This window comes from Bos taurus, chromosome 9 (assembly GCF_002263795.3).
Source record: "Bos taurus isolate L1 Dominette 01449 registration number 42190680 breed Hereford chromosome 9, ARS-UCD2.0, whole genome shotgun sequence".
Classification (NCBI taxonomy): Eukaryota; Metazoa; Chordata; class Mammalia; order Artiodactyla; family Bovidae; genus Bos; species Bos taurus.
The window spans coordinates 99,931,262-99,952,975 of NC_037336.1; the positions used below are offsets into that span (position 1 = coordinate 99,931,262).

At 38.5% G+C, this 21,714-nt stretch overlaps 1 protein-coding gene and 1 pseudogene across 1 annotated transcript; both read left to right on the top strand.

The window, feature by feature from the left end:
* Positions 1 to 368: 368 nt before the first annotated feature.
* Positions 369 to 1,673, top strand: LOC100848504 (growth hormone-inducible transmembrane protein-like). Its single transcript, XM_059889982.1, is given in 3 exon segments — positions 369 to 487; positions 490 to 1,221; positions 1,224 to 1,673. Coding segments are annotated over 3 exon segments (1,020 nt in total). The 5' UTR covers positions 369 to 444; the 3' UTR covers positions 1,469 to 1,673.
* Positions 1,674 to 5,656: 3,983 nt separating this feature from the next.
* LOC112448110 (regulator of microtubule dynamics protein 2-like) overlaps positions 5,657 to 21,714 on the top strand; it is a 61,953-nt pseudogene continuing 45,895 nt past the window's right edge.

Genomic DNA, 21,714 nt, shown 5'->3' on the forward strand with positions numbered 1-21,714 from the left:
AATTCTGAAAGAGATGGGAATACCAGACCACCTGACCTGCCTCTTGAGAAATGTGTATGCAGGTCAGGAAGCAACAGTTAGAACTGGACATGGAACAACAGACTGGTTCCAAATAGGAAAAGGAGTACGTCAAGGCTGTATATTGTCACCCTGTTTATTTAACTTCTATGCAGAGTACATCATGAGAAACGCTGGACTGGAAGAAACACAAGCTGGAATCAAGATTGCTGGGAGAAATATCAATAACCTCAGATATGCAGATGACACCACCCTTATGGCAGAAAGTGAAGAGGAACTCAAAAGCCTCTTGATGAAGGTGAAAGTGGAGAGTGAAAAAGTTGGCTTAAAGCTCAACATTCAGAAAACTAAGGAAGGGGAACTGCGCGCTTGAGGTGTCCAGGGACTGAGCATTTCAGATCTGCTTGGTAAACCTGGTGCACCACCATGCTGGCCGCAAGACTTGTGTGTCTCCGAGCTCTACCTTCCAGGGTTTCACCAAGGCCTCCCCTGTTGTGAAGAATTCCATCACGAAGAATCAATGGCTTTTGACACCCAGCAGGGAGTATGCTACCAAGACAAGAATTGGGATTCGACGTGGAAAAGCAACCCAAGAACTCAAGGAGGCAGCTTTGGAACCATCCGTGGAAAAAATATTTAAAATTGATCAGATGGGAAGATGGTTTATTGCTGGAGGGGCTGCAGTTGGTCTTGGAGCTTTGTGCTACTACGGATTGGGAATGTCTAATGAGATCAGAGCTATTGAAAAAGCTGTAATGTGGCCTCAGTATGTGAAGGACAGAATTCATTCCACTTACATGTACTTAGCAGGAAGTATTGGCTTAACAGCTTTGTCTGCCGTGGCAGTGAGCAGAACTCCTGCTCTCATGAACTTCATGATGAGAGGCTCTTGGATAACCATTGGTGCAACCTTTGCAGCCATGATTGGAGCTGGAATGCTGGTACAGTCAATATCATATGAGCAGAGTCCAGGCCCAAAGCACCTTGCTTGGTTACTACATTCTGGTGTGATGGGTGCTGTGGTGGCTCCTCTGACGATACTAGGGGGGCCTCTTCTCCTCAGAGCTGCGTGGTACACGGCTGGCATCGTGGGAGGTCTCTCCACCGTGGCCATGTGTGCGCCCAGTGAGAAGTTTCTCAACATGGGGGCCCCCCTGGGTGTGGGCCTCGGTGTCGTCTTTGTGTCCTCACTAGGATCAATGTTCCTCCACCTACCACTGTGGCTGGTGCCACTCTGTACTCAGTGGCGGTTTATGGTGGATTAGTTCTTTTCAGCATGTTTCTTCTATATGATACACAGAAAGTAATCAAGCGTGCAGAAGTAGTACCAATGTATGGAGTTCAGAAATACGACCCCATCAGTTCGATGCTGGGAATCGACATGGATACATTAAACATATTTATGCGTGTTGCCACTGTTCTAGCAACTGGAGGCAACAGGAAGAAGTGAAGTGACCCAGCTTCTGATATCCTCAATACATCAGATATCTGGCTTGTTTAATAGGGGCAGATATTCATTAAATAGTTTGTACAAGCAGCTTTCATTGAAGTTTAGAAGATAAGAACTTGTCATCGTGTTTCAAACGTTCCAGTAATGTGATGCTTCAGGTCTGTTTTTCTCCTGGAGAATAAATTCAGTAGTTCTCTTCCAGATAGCACATGCATTTTCAATTCTTGTGTCTGAGTAACTCTACAATGTTCAAAAGATTGTGAAAACCAAGGTTTGTTTTTCAAGAATTTGAGTGTTTTATCTATTTTAACATTTATTTGGTTTAGTGAAAGTTCACAAACTTGTGTACCTGCAGTTTCCTTTTTGGAATGTTGAATATTAACAAGTAATGTCATAAGTGATGAAAGGATTTGGTGAAGGGACCAGAGAGAAGCAAAAGGGCACCTGCAGTGTTTCTTTGAATGCTCAGCACTGAGGTGATGGCCGCGGCAAGCCAGGGAGTCTGCACATGGGCAGACGAGGCATGGCTGCATCTCCGCAGAGCCGCCAGACACACTGAGCAGGTGACAAAGACATCGAGGGTTCTCCAGGCGCTCCTTACAGGACAGATGGGGTCATGCTTGACTGCCTGCTGTCTCATGCTGTTACAGAGTTCAAAATGCTAACCACATGGAGAATTCCTGTTATGTGACGTGTATGTTGTAAGTCTTACTTTTGAATCACCTGAAACAAAGTATCGTTAAAACACTCAGGAAAAAATACTCAAAGCATGAATGTTATTGCATTTTTAAGTATAGAAACAATATGTGCATAATTGCTGAAAAATTTTGCAAATTTATTGAGATGCTTAAAGAAATGCATGCTTGCCTTTCTCATTTCTTCAAGCTTTAAAACTTTTATCAGAAAAACCTGTTTGTGATTTATACTTGAGATTATGAAAGTTCTTCCCTTTAATCTGATTTCTTGCATTCAAAAAGGAAGGCAAAGTGAGGCTTTTTTCCTGAACTGTATCGATCAAAAATGTAATGGAGAAAACACTTCATTAGAGTTTCCCCCGCCAGAATTTTCCTTCCGTATAGACCGTTCTCTTGTGCCCTTTGTAAGTTTTTTTATACAGAAGAGTTATTTCTGGAAGCTCTTAAGAATGTAAAAAGTGTATGATTATTGAGATGGTATATCGACAAATATTTATTACAGTAATCCAGAAAAAACTATGCTAACCACCTCACTTCAGGATGTTTATTTCTGAATAATAAAGGTTCTAGTCAGATGGTAAAAAAAAAAAAAAAGAAAACTAAGATCATGGCATCCGGTCCCATCACTTCATGGGAAATAGATGGGGAAACAGTGGAAACAGTGTCAGACTTTATTTTTCTGGGCTCCAAAATCACTGCAGATGGTGACTGCAGCCATGAAATTAAAAGACGCTTACTCCTTGGAAGGAAAGTTATGACCAACCTAGACAGCATACTCAAAAGCAGAGACACTCCTTTGCCAACAAAGGTCCATCTAGTCAAGGCTATGGTTTTTCCTGTGGTCATGTATGGATGTGAGAGTTGGACTGTGAAGAAGGCTGAGCGCCGAAGAATTGATGCTTTTGAACTGTGGTGTTGGAGAAGACTCTTGAGAGTCCCTTGGACTGCAAGGAGATCCAACCAGTCCATTCTGAAGATCAGCCCTGGGATTTCTTTGGAAGGAATGATGCTAAAGCTGAAACTCCAGTACTTTGGCCACCTCATGCAAAGAGTTGACTCATTGGAAAAGACTCTGATGCTGGGAGGGACTGGGGGCAAGAGGAGAAGGGGACGACAGAGGATGAGATGGCTGGATGGCATCACTGACTCAATGAACACGAGTCTGAGTGAACTCTGGGATTTGGTGATGGACAAGGAGGCCTGGCCTGCTGCGATTCATGGAGTTGCAAAGAGTCGGACATGACTGAGCGACTGATCTGATCTGATCTTATCTGTTGGAGAAGACTCTTGAGAGTCCCTTGGACTTCAAGGATATCCAACCACTCAATCCTAAAGGAAATCAGCCCTGAATATTCGTTGGAAGGACTGATGCTGAAGCTGAAACTCCAATACTTTGGCTACCTTATGTGCTGCTACTGCTAAGTCGCTTCAGTCATGTCTGACTCTGTGCGACCCCATAGATGGCAGCCCACCAGGCTCCCCTGTCCCTGGGATTCTCCAGGCAAGAACACTGGAGTGGGTTGCCATTTCCTCCTCCAATGCATGAAAGTGAAAAGTGAAAGTGAAGTTGCTCAGTCATGTCCGACTCTTAGCAACCCCATGGACCACAGCCTACCAGGCTCCTCCGCCCATGGGATTTTCCAGGCAAGAGTACTGGAGTGGGTTGCCATTACCTTCTACAACCTTATGTGAAGAACTGACTCATTTGAAAAGACCCTGAATCTGGGAACGATTGAAGGCAGGAAAAGAAGGAAACAATAGAAAATGAGATGGTTGGATGACATCACAAACTTGATGGACATGAGTTTGAGCAAGCTCCAGGAGTTGGTGATGGACAGGGAATCCTGTCTTGCTGCAGTCTATGGGGTCACAAAGAGTTGGATGTGACAGAGTGACTGAACTGTTCTCAAATTTGGATATGTTATTACAGAGTCACTGATGTCTGAACTGTCGTAAATAATTAGAAAACTTGAAAAAATATATGAAACAACTTTTTCACATATTGCACCAAAGAAGGAAAAGGATTCAACCCTGGGAAAAGGGAGACCAATGAGGTGTGTCCTACCATCACTCCGATTTTGCAGATGTCCTTTAGTACGCCATTTGTAGGAGCCGTTCTTAAAGTAGAGTCTGGAGTTTTGCTGACTTGACAAGGAAGAAAGGGGTGTCTGGGGGAGTGCTGATGGCTGGAATTTGAGTTGCAGAGTTCCAGAGAGGAGGATGCAGTGCAGAGGAAGAGCTTCAGGGACCCACACAGTGGCCCTGTGAATTCTTGCCTGGATCCTGAGACGTGCACTTGTAGAGACCAGCAAGGAGAAACTACCCTGCAGCCATAAGAGGCCAGATCAGGCAAACACATGGGGGTCTGAGATGTCTGAGTTCCCCTCAACCAGCGTGGGTGATGAAAGACCATTCAACTCTCTGTTGAGATCCCAGGAGGGTAACACTTCCGTGTCAGATTCACCTAGAGGTAACATACGGCCAGTCCAGAGTTGCCTTATCAGAACATGAAAAGAAGCTGCAAAAGTTTTAAGTTTCAGCGTTTACTTCCTGGGATAAAGAGTATCTGCACCTGGACTTGTCCCTCCCATAACTATAGCTTCACATTGGATGAAAAACTGAAGTAAGCAGATCCTCTGAATGAACTTATTGGAAAAGAACCTGATGCTGGGAAAGAAGAATGGGGTGACCGAGGATGAGATGGAGAGATAGCATCAGCAAGTCAATGGACATGAATTTGAGCAAGCTCTGGAAGATAGTGGAGGACCGAGGAGCCTGCTGTGCTCCTCGGGTAACAAAGAGTCAGACATGACTTAACAGCTGAACAACGACAGCCTACAAGTAACTTAATCACCTGCCATCTCAAACTGAAGCCCGATTGAAGAAATGTTTCAAAATTGTAATATCACAATATCCAGAATCTATTTTTAAAAATCACTTGATATGCAAAGAAACAGAAAAAAGGTGAACCATAAATGGAAAATGTTAGGTAATAGGGACTCAGAAATTCCAGAGATAATATAATAAGAGACAAATTCTTTAAAATAGCAATTATAGCTATATTCAAGTATTTAAAGGAAATAAATAAATGATATAAAAAGAAATATGTGGGACTTTTAGGGAAGAAAAAATATGAGTTGAAATGAAATTTTCAGTGAATTGACTTAATAGAATATTAGATTCTGCAGGGGAAATATATAATGAGTTTGAAGACATAGCAATCAAAGTTAACCAAAATAAAGGACACTGGGAAAAAAAGCTGAAATAAGCAGATCCTCAGAGACTTGCATACAATATCAAGGAGTGTAGCGTGCTATTTAAAGGAGAGGCGAAAGGGGGGAGCAGAAACAGTATTTGAAGGAATAATGACTGAAATTTTTCCAAATCAGATGAGAACTATAAAACTGTAGATGCAAAAAGACTGAAAAATCCAAGCAGGAAAGATAAAAATAACACAAATGACATCATAGTCAAATTGCCCCAAGGGTAGGGCATGGCATTTCTCCATCTCATCTTCTTCCAGAACCTGTTCCAAGCCATGGGGTGTGATGCAGACAACGGGGATGATGGGGAGCAGCTGGTGATTGGTAGGTGTCCTTGTTTGTGAAAATAGGATGCATTGGTTTTACTCTAGGTTCTTTCAAGCTTTCTATTGGTTATAAATGTATTTCTCTACTGAAGGGAAAATGAACAGAGCCTTTTTGGCAAAAGATTTTGCACCAGGCTTCAGGGTCTGAAACACAAGGCCGGAAGTTCCTCTGCTTCAAGTGGAAGCAAGTTTTTGGTGCCCCTTCCCTTCTAGTTTTGACTTGAAGCAGATCTTTTGTGCTAGGCCTTTCCTTCTCTGCCCCACCACAAAATACCCTACACACAGCCACATTTTACTCTCAGAAAAATGCCATCATCCCTAAAATATCGGTACAATCTGGAGAAATTAGAACATCCCACCCTTCATTCTCAGCCCTCTTGGTCAAGACCACTCCTTGCTGTCATTCATGCAAAACGCCTGGACTGCTGGTTTTGTTGTTGCTGTTCAGGCACATGGTGTGTCCGACTCTTTGAGATCCCATGGACGGCAGCACCAGACTTCCCTATTCTTCAGTGTATCCCAGAATTTGCTCAAACTCATGTCCATGGAGACAATGATGCCACCCAACCTTCTCATCCTCTGTTGCTCCCTTTTCCTCCTGCCCTCAATCTTTCCCAACCTCAGAGTCTTCTCCAATGAGTCAGTTCTTCCATAAGGTGGCCAAACTGTTGGAGCTTCAGCTTTAGCATCAGTTCTTCCAATGAAATTCAGGGTTGATTTCCTTTAGGATTGACTGTTTTTTTTCTCTTTTCAGTTCAAGGGACTTTCAAGACTCTTCTCCAGCACCACAGTTTGAAAGCATCAGTTCTTCAGCACTCAGCTTTCTTTATGGTTCAACTCTCACATCTGCACATGACTACTGGAAAAACCATAGCTTTGACCATATGAACTTTTGTTGGCAAGGTGATGTCTCTGATTTTTAACACATAGTCTGGGTTTGTCATAGCTTTTCTTTCAAAGAACAAGAGGTTTGTTTTTTTTTTTAACTGCTAAAACTCTTTTTTTATTTTATTTTTTAACTTTACAATATTGTATTGGTTTTGCCATATATCAACATGAATCCGTCACAGGTATACACGTGTTCCCCATCCTGAACCCTCCTCCCTCCTCCCTCCCTGTACCCTCCCTCTGGGTTGTCCCAGTGCACCAGCCCCAAGCATCCAGTATCGTGCATTGAACCTGGACTGGCGGCTCATTTCATATATGATATTATACATGTTTCAATGCCATTCTCCCAAATCATCCCACCCTCTCCCTCTCCCACAGAGTCCAAAAGACTGTTCTATACATCAGTGTCTCTTTTGCTGTCTCGTATACAGGGTTATTGTTACCATCTTTCTAAATTCCATATATATGCATTAGTATACTGTATTGGTGTTTTTCTTTCTGTCTTACTTCACTCTGTATAACAGGCTCCAGTTTCATCCACCTCATTAAAACCGATTCAAATGTATTCTTTTTAATGGCTGAGTAATACTCCATTGTGCATATGTACCACAGCTTTCTTATCCATTCATCATTTCATGGCTGCAGCCATTGTCCCCAGTGAGTTTGAAGGCCAAGAAAATAAAGTCTGTCACTGATTCCATTTGTTTGTTGTTGTTGTTGTTGCATTTTCCTGGCATGGCACAGTTTGAGTCCAGTTCTAGAGGAAACAGAAGTAGTGGGTGGCCTTTACATGGTAACTGAGGATGAAGTGTGCTCAGTTTATTCAGTACTGCTGGGTAACTTTAAGGGACTTGTGTCAGTGGCCACACAATTTTCCAGTTGGGGGCAGACTAATGTAAATCCATGTTTATTGCTAGAAATCAAACTGAAATCTCAAGTTAGTTACAGGAAAGAGAAATAAAATATTGAGTTATTTGTGTTTCTTTTTAATTAACTTTAGAATCTTTTCTAATGAGTTTTGATGGCTTTCCCATCATATAAGCCCTTCATTGCTTTGTATCCCGTCTTTTCATGCTGCTGTTTCCTTCCATAACACTAGCCATTAGAGCTGGGGGTGTAAAAGTCCTCTCTTTAGCACTCAAAGTCACCTAGCACAGTTTTCTTCTCTTGATTCAACTACTTTCCATCCATTCTGAGCTTGCTAATATAAAAGAACCACCTGTTCTTTACAATTTCATAATTACCTTTTCTTTTTCCTTCTTGAAACCATACTAATTTGTCTTACTCTTGGGTTAGATTTCAAATTTAAAAGCTACATAAAATAAAGTGCCATATTAATGTGGCACTTACTGTTCTTGATTTCTGTGTGACTTATATGAACTAGTGTCAAAGCTTTATTGTCAGCAGTCAGAAAAGCTACACATTTCCTACTATGAAATATATTGCTGTGTACCTATTCAAGAATGTAGAAGTTATTTTTGGTTGTTCTCTGGTTTTCAAAACAAAACCAACTCTGATAGAATTTGTCACTATCAGCAAACCAAAAAAAACCAAAAAGAATAAAAATAGATAAACAGTGATAGCTTTTAGCTTGGGATTCTGTGTTTGCAATAAACCCTAGTGCCAGGCTACTGAAAATTATAATTTTATTTCTGAGTGGTTGAGAAGTAGATAATAAATATACACACACTTAGCCTTATGTAAAACTGCAGAGAATACTACCAACAGAGGAGATGTGTCGGAAGACTCAATGCAGTTTACAGTGAATTAATAACCCTTTATAATAAGCATGCAGTTCTATTAGAGCAAGGAACATGCATTCTTTCTCACTTAATTATGAAATAATGAATAAAATAATTAGTTACGTGACACTACTTCTGCCCAGATTATGTGGCTGGTTTATAATCAAGGCATAGCATAAAGAAAAAAAGGAGCACTCTAAGAATGTTTTTGTTTTGTTTTTTGGAGTAAACAATCTTTACTGGCAGTGTTAAGAGTGCAGAAAAGAAACAAGTCCAGAGGGACCATGAGGGAGGCAGGCATGGCTCTCCTCCCTTGGTTAGGACCTGTCACCAGGCCAGTGGAGTGGAAGTGCTTAACTGTGGATACTCTGAACCCAGAGCCTTCCCCAAAACAAGATCTCAGGTAGGAGGAAGCGTCCATGATTAAAGATTACAGAGGAATACTTCCCCATCTATTTCCCATGAAGTGGTGGGACCAGATGCCATGATCTTCGTTTTCTGAATGTTGAGCTTTAAGCCAACTTTTTCACTCTCCACTTTCACTTTCATCAAGAGGCTTTTGAGTTCCTCTTCACTTTCTGCCATAAGGGTGGTGTCATCTGCATATCTGAGGTTATCGATATTTCTCCCAGCAATCTTGATTCCAGCTTGTGTTTCTTCCAGTCCAGCGTTTCTCATGATGTACTCTGCATATAAGTTAAATAAGCAGGGTGACAATATACAGCCTTGACGTACTCCTTTTCCTATTTGGAACCAGTCTGTTGTTCCATGTCCAGTTCTAACTGATGCTTCCTGACCTGCATACAAATTTCTCAAGAGGCAGGTCAGGTGGTCTGGTATTCCCATCTCTTTCAGAATTTTCCACAGTTTATTGTGATCCACACAGTCAAAGGCTTTGGCATAGTCAATAAAGCAGAAATAGATATTTTTCTGGAACTCTCTTGCCTTTTCCATGATCCGGCGGATGTTGGCAATTTGATCTCTGGTTCCTCTGCCTTTTCTAAAACCAGCTTGAACATCAGGAAGTTCACGGTTCACATATTGCTGAAGCCTAGCTTGGAGAATTTTGAGCATTATTTTACTAGTGTGTGAGATGAGTGCAATTGTGCGGTAGTTTGAGCATTCTTTGGCATTGCCTTTCTTTGGGATTGGAATGAAAACTGACCTTTTCCAGTCCATTCTGAAGGAGATCAGCCCTGGGATTTCTTTGGAGGGAATGATGCTGAAGCTGAAACTCCAGTACTTTGGCTACGTCGTGCAAAGAGTTCACTCATTGGAAAAGACTCTGATGCTGGGAGGGATTGGGGGCAGGAGGAGAAGGGGATGACAGAGGATGAGATGGCTGGATGGCATCACTGACTCGATGGACATGAGTCTGAGCGAACTCTGTGAGTTGGTGATGGACAGGGAGGCCTGGTGTGCTGTGATTCATGGGGTCACGAAGAGTCGGACATGACTGAGCGACTGAACTGAACTGAACTGAACTGAAGAATACTTCACAGGAGAAACACAGTGAGAATCTAGCTTCCACCATTTAAGAATACACTTTATATTAACTAGAACTTGACCCAGAAAGTTTCTAACTTTAAATTTGCAATGGTAAATAATGTGGCTACCTATGATCTTGATTTTCTACTTTTCAAAAAAAACACAAAAACCTATTCTCTTGGTTCAAATTTCTAATAACATATGGAAGATTATTTTAGTAAAGGATTGCTAGAGGTAAGAATCTGCCTGTCAATGCAGGAGATGCAAGAGACATGGGTTTGATCCCTGGGTTGGGAAGTTCCCCTAGAATAGGAACTGGCAACCCACTCCAGTATTCTTGCCTGGAAAATTCCATGGACAGAAGAGCCTGACAGGCTACAGTTCCTGAAGTTGCAGAGTTGGATATGGCTGAGTACACACACGTACACTCACACACGGAGCCCATCAGACAATTCCTTACTTGGGAAGGAAAGATCCAGTTGTATTGAAGATTGCTTAACTCTTTGCAGAAGAAAGGGACATGGAGATGTAAATGTCCAACATCTTGCTGTTAGTATGATGGGTGTAACAGGAAAAAAAAAAAACAAAACCCAGCAAAACCAGATTAGGCAGCCACTGATGCTTATCACCTGAAATAAAGTTGCTATTAAATCACCCCTAAAAAATGACGTATAGAGCTCAGGGTAAGTCAGGAAGACTCTCCATGGCCTGAGTGGAGGCAGAACCCTAGGCAGATAAATGATGGGAAAACATTCAAAGAAAAAAACTGACCAAAATCCAGACTGACTGACAGCTTAACCGACATGTACTCCAACTCTGCCTTTCTCTACACTATTCATTAAAAGATGATCTGCACTTTGAAAATAACCCTTGAATTATGCTATAACCAAGCAAAGTCAGACAGCAAAAATGAGGAAAAATAGTTGGGTGATTTTCATCAGTCTTCAAGGTAGGAAATCAATACATAATTGTTAAGAAATATAAGTAAAATTATATAATATATTAAGGTTAATACAAAACAAAAATGCAATCTTTGATATTCTAATATTTCATAAAGTAACACAACAAAGTATTGACCATATTATGAAGATAAAATACAAAGAATCTATAAGAAATTAACCAAAACATTCCAAATAAATAAATATATTTATTCTGTAATAAAAATATCAGTAAAAAAAATAACAAGCAGTGCAAAGACGCCGATTAAAAGGACAATTGATCATGTCAGAAAAAATTTGTATTCAAAACCCACGTTCCAAAGTACTTTTTAAAATTAGTAATGTAAAACTTACAGAAAGTTTCATAGCCATGAATTCTTAAATGCTTAAAATATTACAAATATTTCAAAAGAAGTTAGACATTCAATTTAAAGAGTTGGAAAAACTTTAAGAACTAAATGAAATGAGAAATAATAATAGCAAAGCAGAATTAAGTTAATAATTAGAACTATGTAATAACTAAAAAATACATTTCTGCTTCTAGAAATAAATTGCCTATAAAATCAATTTCTGCTTCTCTGTGGAAAAATAATACTGAGATAGAGAAGGCACTAGCTATCTTGATAAAAAATAATTTCATAAATTTATAACTGAGAATGAGCTAGTAATCACAGAATTAGAAGTAATTCAAATATAGATATTAAGTAATTTGATCAATTGTCTCCATATTTTTTTGAAAACCTGGGAGAAATGGACAATTTCCTAGAAAAATATAACCTAATGAAAGTAACTGCTGATAGTCTAAAGTGACCAATTACTATTTAAGACATTGAGAAAGTGTCAAACAATACCCAGGTATATTCAGTTTCTCAAGTAGATGCTATTAAAACTTCAAAGAACATTTACATATTCATCTAATTGGAATAGAAAGACTGGAGATAGAAAATGAGTCAGGGAAGCAATTGAGACGATAACAATTTGGAAAATTTCAGAACTGATGAAACACTTTAATTCCAATTAAAACTGTATACAATGCAGCACACATCAAAATATCTCTTGATGTTAAAAACTGAACAGTGTTTTAAAATACATGAAAAAACAGCACACGATCCTATAGGGCATGACGGGGTAGTAAGTCCCAAATTGGTACTTACTGGAAAGCATAATGACTTCAATAGTATTAGACCTTGTAGAATGACCAGCACAGGAGTAGCAATAAAAAGTGTAGTTTTAGAATTAATAAATTAAAAACTTGGCAGGAACTAAAATTCTAAATTCAAAAGGAAAAAAGATGGTTTTAAAATATTAGACAGTAGATCTAATTTTAGAAAAAAACACAAAGACGACAGTAAAGACATATGTAATTGGACTAAATAATGCAGCTAAAAGGCAAAATTTTGTCAAGAATTTGGTAAAGAAATTTCCACAAATAATGGAATAAACTCTTCTATATGTTGTTTACAAAAATATATCTAAATTACAATGTTATCAAAATGTTGAAAAAAAAAAGCTAGGAAAAAATCTACCAAGAAAATACTAAGCAGAAAGAATGCTGGTATAACTCTTTCTTACTGGACAAAAATAGAGTTTAAGGGTAAACATTGTTGCATATTTCATAATGATAAATTTTAATATAGCTGAAAGATATAATTGTAATTAAGATAAGAATATGAATATAATTAATGAATAATTATAATTATAGTGTGCATTTAATAACACAGCTTAGAGATACAGAAGAAAATCTGACAGACTGAGAACTTTTTCAGTAACTAATAGATCAAGAAAACAAAAATCAATAAAGGTATAAAATGTTCAGATTTTATGGCAAGGAACCTAATCATAGTATATATATAACTGAACCCTAAAACTATGAACTCTAAAATTATGAACTTTTTTCAGTTCGGTTCCATTCTGTTGCTCAGTCGTGTCCAACTCTTTGTGACCCATGGACTGGAGCATGCCAGGCCTCCCTGTCCATCACCAACTCCTGGAGCTTGCTCAAACTCATGTCCATTGAGTCGGTGATGCCATCCAGCCATCTCATCCTCTGTCTTCCCCTTTTCCTCCCGCCTTCAATCTTGCGCAGCATCAGAGTCTTTTCAAATGAGTCAGTTCTTTGCATAAAATGGCCAAAGTATCGAAGTGTCAGCTTCAGCATCAGTCCTTCCAATGAATATTCAGGACTGATTTCCTTTAGGATGGACTGGTTGGATGTCCTTGCAGTCCAAGGGACTCACAAGAGTCTTCTCCAACACCACAGTTCAAAAGCATCAATTCTTCAGTGCTCAGCTTTCTTTATAATCCAACTTTCACATCCTTACATGACTACTGGAAATCAACGTGCTTATCAACCATAAATGGTGTATTACATACAATTTGCTCTATTTTAGATTATTTAGTAAATTCAGTAAGTTTCAATTTATTTCAAAGGATTAGTGTCATATAGATATTATCTTTTATCTCACTTTCCATATCCAAAATTCTTATATATTGTAAAACTAAGAAATTCTTCTAAATAACTCACAAATTAAAGGAGAAATAATAGTGAAAATCAGAAATATCGAAAACAAGGCATCATTAAAAATGCTACACAGAAAAAAAAAACATGATTTTTTTTAATTTATTGGCAAAATTGCTCTCTTAAACTTTAAATGAGAAAATAGTAAGAGGTAATAAATTAAGCAACAGACATGGGGAGATATTATGGAAAGGCAAAGCCAATCTGAAGGAAAGAGGCAATTTGGCACTTTTATCAATAACCTCAGATATGCAGATGACACCACCCTTATGGCAGAAAGTGAAGAGGAACTAAAAAGCCTCTTGATGAAAGTGAAAGAAGAGAGTGAAAAAGTTGGCTTAAAGCTCAACATTCAGAAAACGAAGATAATGGCATCTGGTCCCATCACTTCATGGGAAATAGATGGGGAAACAGTGGAAACACTGTCAGACTTTATTTTTGGGTGACTCCAAAATCACTGCAGATGGTGACTGCAGCCATGAAATTAAAAGATGCTTACTCCTTGGAAGGAAAGTTATGACCAACCTAGATAGCATATTGAAAAGCAGAGACATTACTTGGCCAACAAAGGTCCGTCTAGTCAAGGCTATGGTTTTTCCAGTGGTCATGTATGGATGTGAGAGTTGGACTGTGAAGAAGGCTGAGCACCAAAGAATTGATTCTTTTGAACTGTGGTGTTGGAGAAGACTCTTGAGAGTCCCTTGGACTGCAAGGAGATCCAACCAGTCCATCCTAAGGGAGATCAGTCCTGGGTGTTCATTGGAAGGACTGATGCTGAAGCTGAAACTCCAGTACTTTAGCCACCTCATGTGAAGAGTTGACTCACTGGAAAAAACTGTGATGCTGGGAGGGATTGGGGGCAGGAAGAGAAGGGGATGACAGAGGATGAGATGGCTGGATGGCATCACTGACTCAATGGACATGAGTTTGAGTGAACTCTAGGAGTTGGTGATGGACAGGGAGGCCTGGTGTGCTGCGATTCATGGGGTTGCAAAGAGTTGGACATGACTGAGCGACTGAACTGAACTGACAGAAACATTTCAAATAATATCAATAAAAACTCATAAAAGAACATTTTCTTAAAACTGAGAACAACACTGAGTGCTTCCACCACTACTTCTATTTCCCTGGTGACTCAGACAGTAAAGCGTCTTGGTTACAATGAGGGAGACCTCGGTTAGATCCCTGGGTTGGGAAGATGCTCTGGAGAAGGAAATGGCAATCCATTCCAGTACTCTTGCCTGGAAAATCCCATGGACAGAGGAGCCGGGTAGGCTACAGTCCATGGGTTCACAAAGAGTCAGACATAACTGAGCGACTTCACTTTCAGTTTCTATATTTCTAGCTAGTTCAGTAAGTAAAAGGGATGGGAAATTATAAAAGTAGAAAGGAAAGTGACATTACTTAACTTTTGTCTCTATAAAATACCCTGAAGAATCTACAAATAAATTAGTAAAATTAATAAGGGAAATCAGCATAATTCCTGAATGTAATATCAAGATTCAAAAGAATGTATTTCTATGTATCAAAAAACAGGAAAATATTTAATATTTAATATCTTCAACAGAAAAGGAGATGCAATGGTTAAGCAACATTGGAAAGTATGTTCAAATCCAGTAATACTCAGAAGAGTACAAATCAACAACATAATGGATTTCCATTCCACAATGTCCAGATTGGCAAAACATTTAAGCTGTTAAATATACCAAATGTTTGTGAAACTGTGGAACCCTAGAGCTCACAGACATTGCTAATTGGAGTGTCAGTGGTACAAGCAAAGTGGAAAATATTTGGCATAACATATAAATACGAACTTATGCTTATGCTACTACTCAGCAGTAAACTAGAGAGAGATGATCTCACTTAGATACCAAGAGGGAATGGAATAATGTTCATCGCTGCATTGTCTATAAGAACTAAATGTGGGACATCCTACATGGCCTATCTAATGAATACAAGCCTGCAAAGAATCCATTCGATAGAATTCTATCATCAGTGAAAATAAAATTAGCTTGAAGAATTAGATTGACTACTTGTAAAATGACCTAATCTTAAATATGAAATGCTGAGTGAAAAGGCAAAAATCCGTGAGTGCAGTAGCATTCCTATGTAGCTCAAAATCGAAACTAAACAACATATCTTTTAATCTCTCTCACACACTCACACATACACACACACTTAGCTATTAAACCTGTAGAGAACAGTAAGGGGATAACTAACACAAGGATCAGAATTGCAGTTACTTCTGGGCAGAACTATCAGTTGGCATTTGCAAGTGGCAAATAGGAGGCGTAAGTTTCTAACAATATTCCAATTTTATTATTTATTACTCTTCAACCATTCAAACCATTCCTCAGCATTTTTGAATCTGTTTTGTTGCTATCACAGATTTTGTAAAAAAAAAAAAATGGAAAGAATATTTAGGAAGAATGAAGTTTATTATAAAATAATTTATATAAAAATAAAACAACTCTGTGATAATTTAAGTGAGTAAATGTGCGATTTTGTGAACCCCATTTGAGTGGCAAAAGAAATCTAGTTTTGAGCTAAGAGAAAGAATTCAAATGGAAAATATTAATATTTAAATACATAAATTGATATTAACATGTTTGTACATATATGTATATAAATGATTATTGAATAGTTTAAAAGTAATAACCACTCAATAAAACGTTTATCAAATGCCTTTCCTGTAAAGTGCGGTGGAGCTTCATAATTTACATGTAGTCTCTTAGTTAATGTAAAATCTCCATAAAGTCAGCAGTATTTTGTTGTTACTGTTATAGGTTATACTCTGCATATATTCCTTAGGAGCTTTAATAAACCTTTAAGAATAAGTAGCACTTTTTTAGTATTGCTTACTCTTTTTTCATTAATGTATATTTTAGAGCTTTATTGAGAGAAAAATTACATAGCATATAATTCACCCATTTTCTATGTAGAATCCAATGATTTTAGTAAAATTATAAAGTGTGCAAATATTACCACAGTAGTTCTAGAATATTTCAAAACGCCCTTGAATCTATTTTCAATTACCTGCTATCAGGTTAAGCCCAAGGCAACCATTGATCAGCTGTCTGTCTCTAGAAATTTGCATTTTCTGTATACTTCATATAAAGTGATTCATATAATCCATTCCCATATATTTGTTTTATTTTTGGTTTATATCACTTTCATTTATCATAATAGTTGTGAGGTTAATCCGCATTGTAGCATTTATCAATAGTTCTAATTTTTGTGTGTGCGGCTGAATAGCATGCCATTTTATGAACACACCATACACTGATTTGTGTTTAACTTTTTAAAAAACTGCCACACTGCTTCCAAAGCAGCTGTAACATTCTTTATTTCTGCCTGGAATATGTTGAAGTTTTCATTTTTTTCCTCCTCAGGAGCAGGAGGCATTTTTTTTGTTGTTTTTGGTCTTTAAATTATGGTCCTTTTCGTGGATAGACATGAAGTGGTATCTCATTTAATTTGCATTCCCTACAAATACATTTGAACACATTTTCATGCATTAATAGCCATCACTGTATCTTCTCTGGTGAAATATCCATTCAAATCTTTTTCCCATTTTAACTGAATTATTGTATTCCTTTTCATTGTTAAGTGCATTATATAGTGTGGGTACAAGTTATTTATTAGAGAAATGCCTTGTAAATGTTTCCTTTCTGTGTGTGACTTGTCTTTTCATTTTCTCAATAGGGTCTTTTGAAGTGCAAAGGTTTTAAATCTTCATGAAATCCAATTTGCCTTTTGTTTTTGTTTTATGGATCATGCTTTTGGCGTTATGTCTAGTTCTTGACCAATGCACAGTCTTGAATTTTTTCTCATATAAATCTTTGCTCTTCTATTTACTTTCCCAGTGGACACTATTATTATCCTCATTTACCAGAGAGGCTTAAAGATACAGGGTGACAGTCCCCAGTCACACAGTGATGGAGCCAGGATTTGAAACTCGCCTGCTGGCACGAGCTTCTAAACTTTGCAAAACTGTGCAGTGCTGCTTAATGCTTATTTTAGATTTGCTCTATACATGCTTATGACATCTGCGAGGCTCAAAAACAGCAGTAATCATGAACATCATGAAGACGTGCAGTTTAGAGATCGGCAGCAAGAGCAACCGCAGTCTTCATGAGTTTGGAAAGACAGCTAGTTTAAAATTTTAAAATTAAATAATCCTGAGCCTGCGTTGAAGATCTACCACTGCCTTTATATAAAATGAACACTCCTTCTCTGACTGTCAGTTCACTCTTTCCTATGCTGCCTCACCTGTGCGTCTGTAGACTCTTGCCTTCCTCCCTCAATAGCCTCTTTACCCATTTCAGAGCCTGAAATGCTGCTCATAATTGTGCATCTCTCTGTTCTTCCCCTGATCTCACCTGGACCATTTCATTCATTAATATTCTGTTATGTGAAGTGCAGTTTATAGACATAGTTGGGTGGACCAGGTTTAATGTCCAGTAGCTATATTCTACTGGCGGAGGCAGATGTTCTAAAAAAAAGCTCCCTGTCCCTTTAATGAGCTTTGAGTCATTAGTTGTCACTTTAATGCCTTCACAGGGTTACTACTCTCTGAATTTAATCTGTGACCTATGATAGAGACACAGTATGTAGAACGGAGCAATCGATTATACCTGTGAAGATCCCAGGAACCTTTACAGAGGTGATATTTGAGCTGTGACAAGTATTTGCAGCCTCTTTATTGCTTTTAAGGCCCATTTTCTTATAAAGACCTTGGAAAATGTTTAAAGTTTATTGCTAAGCAGATCCTGTGAAGCTTCACCATGGTCTGTCTTCCTGATTTACAGGTGTCTAATGAGATTAAAGGCTTGATGGATCACTGTGCTTTCATGATAAATAATAATAAAGTCCAGGGATGTGACAAGCCCTGTGTTATACTCCACTCATGGAGACACCTTTGTTTTATTCTTTCTTTCCCTCCCACTCAACGTAAAGGCCAAATCAGTAAAAGGTCAAGCTGACTGGTATGGATTATTATAATATTGTTCTCAACCTGTCCAGAGATCAATAGTGAATGTCATCATCCATTTTCCAGAAACATAGACACTAACTTCATTATCCTAATACATTAAAGAAAGCAGAGCCTGAAGCTACATTTCCACAACTTTCAAACTTAAAAAAAAATCTGGGTAAAATGTTTTACAGGTAAATGTTTTTCATCACAGCTGCTTTAGCATTGATCTGAATCAAGCCCTCCAAGTTTACTTTGATAAGTTTGTGAATTTCAGATTTATGTCTTTAAGAAAACCATACTCCAATAAAAACCTTCTTAAAAAATAAAAGTCCTAATGATTATGCTCTCACTATAAACTTCAGTGAATGAGGAATGTCCGTTCCATGTGCCTTCTCTAAGGGCCTTAGATACAGGTGCTGACTACCATGATCACCATGATAAGCAGCACGTGGAAACAGTCCCTTCTCTGCTCACATATCCTACAATCCCCTAGTAATTCTGGAAAGATGAGCGATTTCAGTAAGAATGAAAATATTACCTGAAAAGTAGTCTTAGCATAAAAGAATAAAATTGACTCCCACCTAAAAACAATCTTTCGATATATGAATTATCATTATAGTCAAACTTAAGGGACTAAGGTTATACAATCTATACCACATTTCTTATTTCCATAATGCACCTTAAATGTCTTCATGACTTGATCTCTGGATGCAGGTTGATGTATGGCAAAACCAATACAATATTGTAAAGTAAAAAAAATAATAATAATAATAAAAATAAATAAAACATTTAACCCATGTCTATCTGAAATTAGATCTGAAATTTACTAGTTATAGTCAGCATCCATGATTCAAACATCTAAAATTTGACTACCTTTTCTGTAATATTGGGACTAACACTATCTACTTTGTAAGCTTTTCAAGAAGAATAAACGTAAATCTACTCACTTCTATCGGGCTTCCCTGGTGGCTCACAGGAAAGAACCCACCTGCCAGCGCAGGAGAAGGAGGCTCAGTCCTTGAGTCGGGAAGATGCTCTGGAGAGGAAAACGGCAACCCACTGCCTGGGAAATCCCACGGACAGAGGAGCCTGGCGGGCTACAGTCCATGGGGTTGCAGAGTCGGACATGACTTAGAGGCTAAACAACCACAACAGGCAGCTCTTCTCAATGCCTGGATACACATATATTTTCTCGATACAGTTTGGTTTTGTTTGCTTGGATTGTAGAACATAAATTTCGAAGGTCTGTTAGGACCAGTACAAGCATCAGTATTGATAACATCTCATTAATGATGAAGTAAAAGTATTATACAATGTATAAATTAATGTCATTTTATAAATTTCCTATATTTAGATTTTTATATATTTGGAGACTATGATTATAAAAATCCAATACACAATATACTACAATACACTTTAAAATGTTTTCAACTTTACAACAAAATTTCTATCTTTAATAATTTACCACCAAATCAAAAAGAGCTTAAAAATATAGACAGAGGGTTATATATAATGATTCAAATATTACATTGGATAATAGTCTAAACATAAAAGAATAAAATCGACTCCCACCTAAAAGCAGTCTTCCAGTATATGAATTACAGTCAACATTAAGGAAGTAAGGTTACACAAATTACAATCTATACCACATTTCTTATTTCCATAATGCACCTTATGTTTCTTAATGACTATGATCTCTTGGCACCAGGATCAATGACTGATTCTTTTTTATATATCATATAAAACTAGCATATAGCCTTGTATATTTCTAATGAATGAATAAATTGATGAGCAAATAAACTTATAAAGGTGTGAATGAATCATAGCAATGTTACATACACCAAAGGAACGCAATATCTTATTCTGTAGAATAACATCTTTATCTCAGTTCTTTCTGATGTTTCAATACAGGAATGCAGCCTAGGAGATAAACTACCAATTATCAGATCATTGAGATTTAAAACAAAACGCAAATATTTTTCTAGAAATTCTGGCATCTCCAATGATTGTTGTTGCTGTTAAGTCACTTCAGTCGTGTCTGACTCTGCATGACCCCATAGACATCAGCCCACCAGGCTCTCCTGTCCCTAGGATTCTCCGGGCAAGAAAACTGGAGTGGGTTACCATTTCCTTCTCCAATGCATGAAAGTGAAAAAGTGAAAGTGAAATTGCTCAGTCGTGTCTGACTCTTAGCGATCCCATGGACTGCAGCCCACCAGGCTCCTCCATCCATGGGATTTTCCAGGCAAGAGTACTGGAGTGGGGTGCCATTGCCTTCTCCAGAATGATTGCTGTTAGAGAACACATTTGAAGATGAAGATAGGAAAATTGGAACATATTTTAAATACCAACACCAGTATGATGAAGCAACACATTTTTTCCTATAATAAGCTGTACAGATAAATTTTGTTTGCAAAAAAGGTCATGTTGGGGGAATATGAAAGGCTGCCCCCCCATACAAGGGAATTCGCCTTTTGCACTGTCCTAAGAGGCAGGCCTGTTATCTGCAGGTTAGAATTTACATATAGGGAGATGTGCTTCGAGTGAATTTAAGAACTTCCTATAGACATAGCTACCTCATGAGAAAATACCTTGTTCCCAGTACTCCCGGTGTTAAGTGTAGACAAGATGCTCATGATGGATGAAATCCAAGCTTAACAAGTGTAGCTTTAGGATTATTTCCCACCCAATAGTGGGTTCAGTCCCTGGGCAGGAAGGGAGAAGGAGAAGGAAATGGCAACCCACTCCAGTATTTTTGCCTGGGAGATCCCATGGACAGAGGAGCTTGGTGGACTACAGTCCATGGGGTCACAAAGGGTCAGACACGACTGAGTGACTAACACTTTCACATGATTCATGATAAGGTGTTTTTTTTTTTTTTTTAATTCCAATGCTGATTCCAAGGAATTGAGCATTAATGAAGTACATTTATCAAGGAAAAAGTTGGTAAGGAAAGGAGATGAGGAGACCTCCCTCTGCAGCTGAACTCTAAGGCCACGTGCTTCTCCCAGGTCCTGGACTCCCCTGTGTGTATGTGAGAGTGGGTGTGTGTGTGGGAGCCGTCTATGCGGGCATGAGTGTGCTGTGAGTTTGATGTCTTCTTGTTTTGCACTTGAAAAGAGGCATATAATGGGAGAAAAATTCTTGTGTTTTCTCTGAATTGTGTAAAGAGTGCAACCCTGAGATTTTCACTCAGAAAAACCTGATGAAATGAGATAGCATGTATTATTCCAGCAGGTAGATTTTATGTTCCATATTCTAGAAATGGTTACCCTCCCCCCATCCTCCCAGTAAATGGTGACCATTAGAAAGATACCAGAGTAAACAGTGTCAGCCACAGGGTTGCCAACGATCATTCTGATCCTCTTTAGACAGCTGCGTCTACCCTGGCAGGCTACCATGGGGCTGCA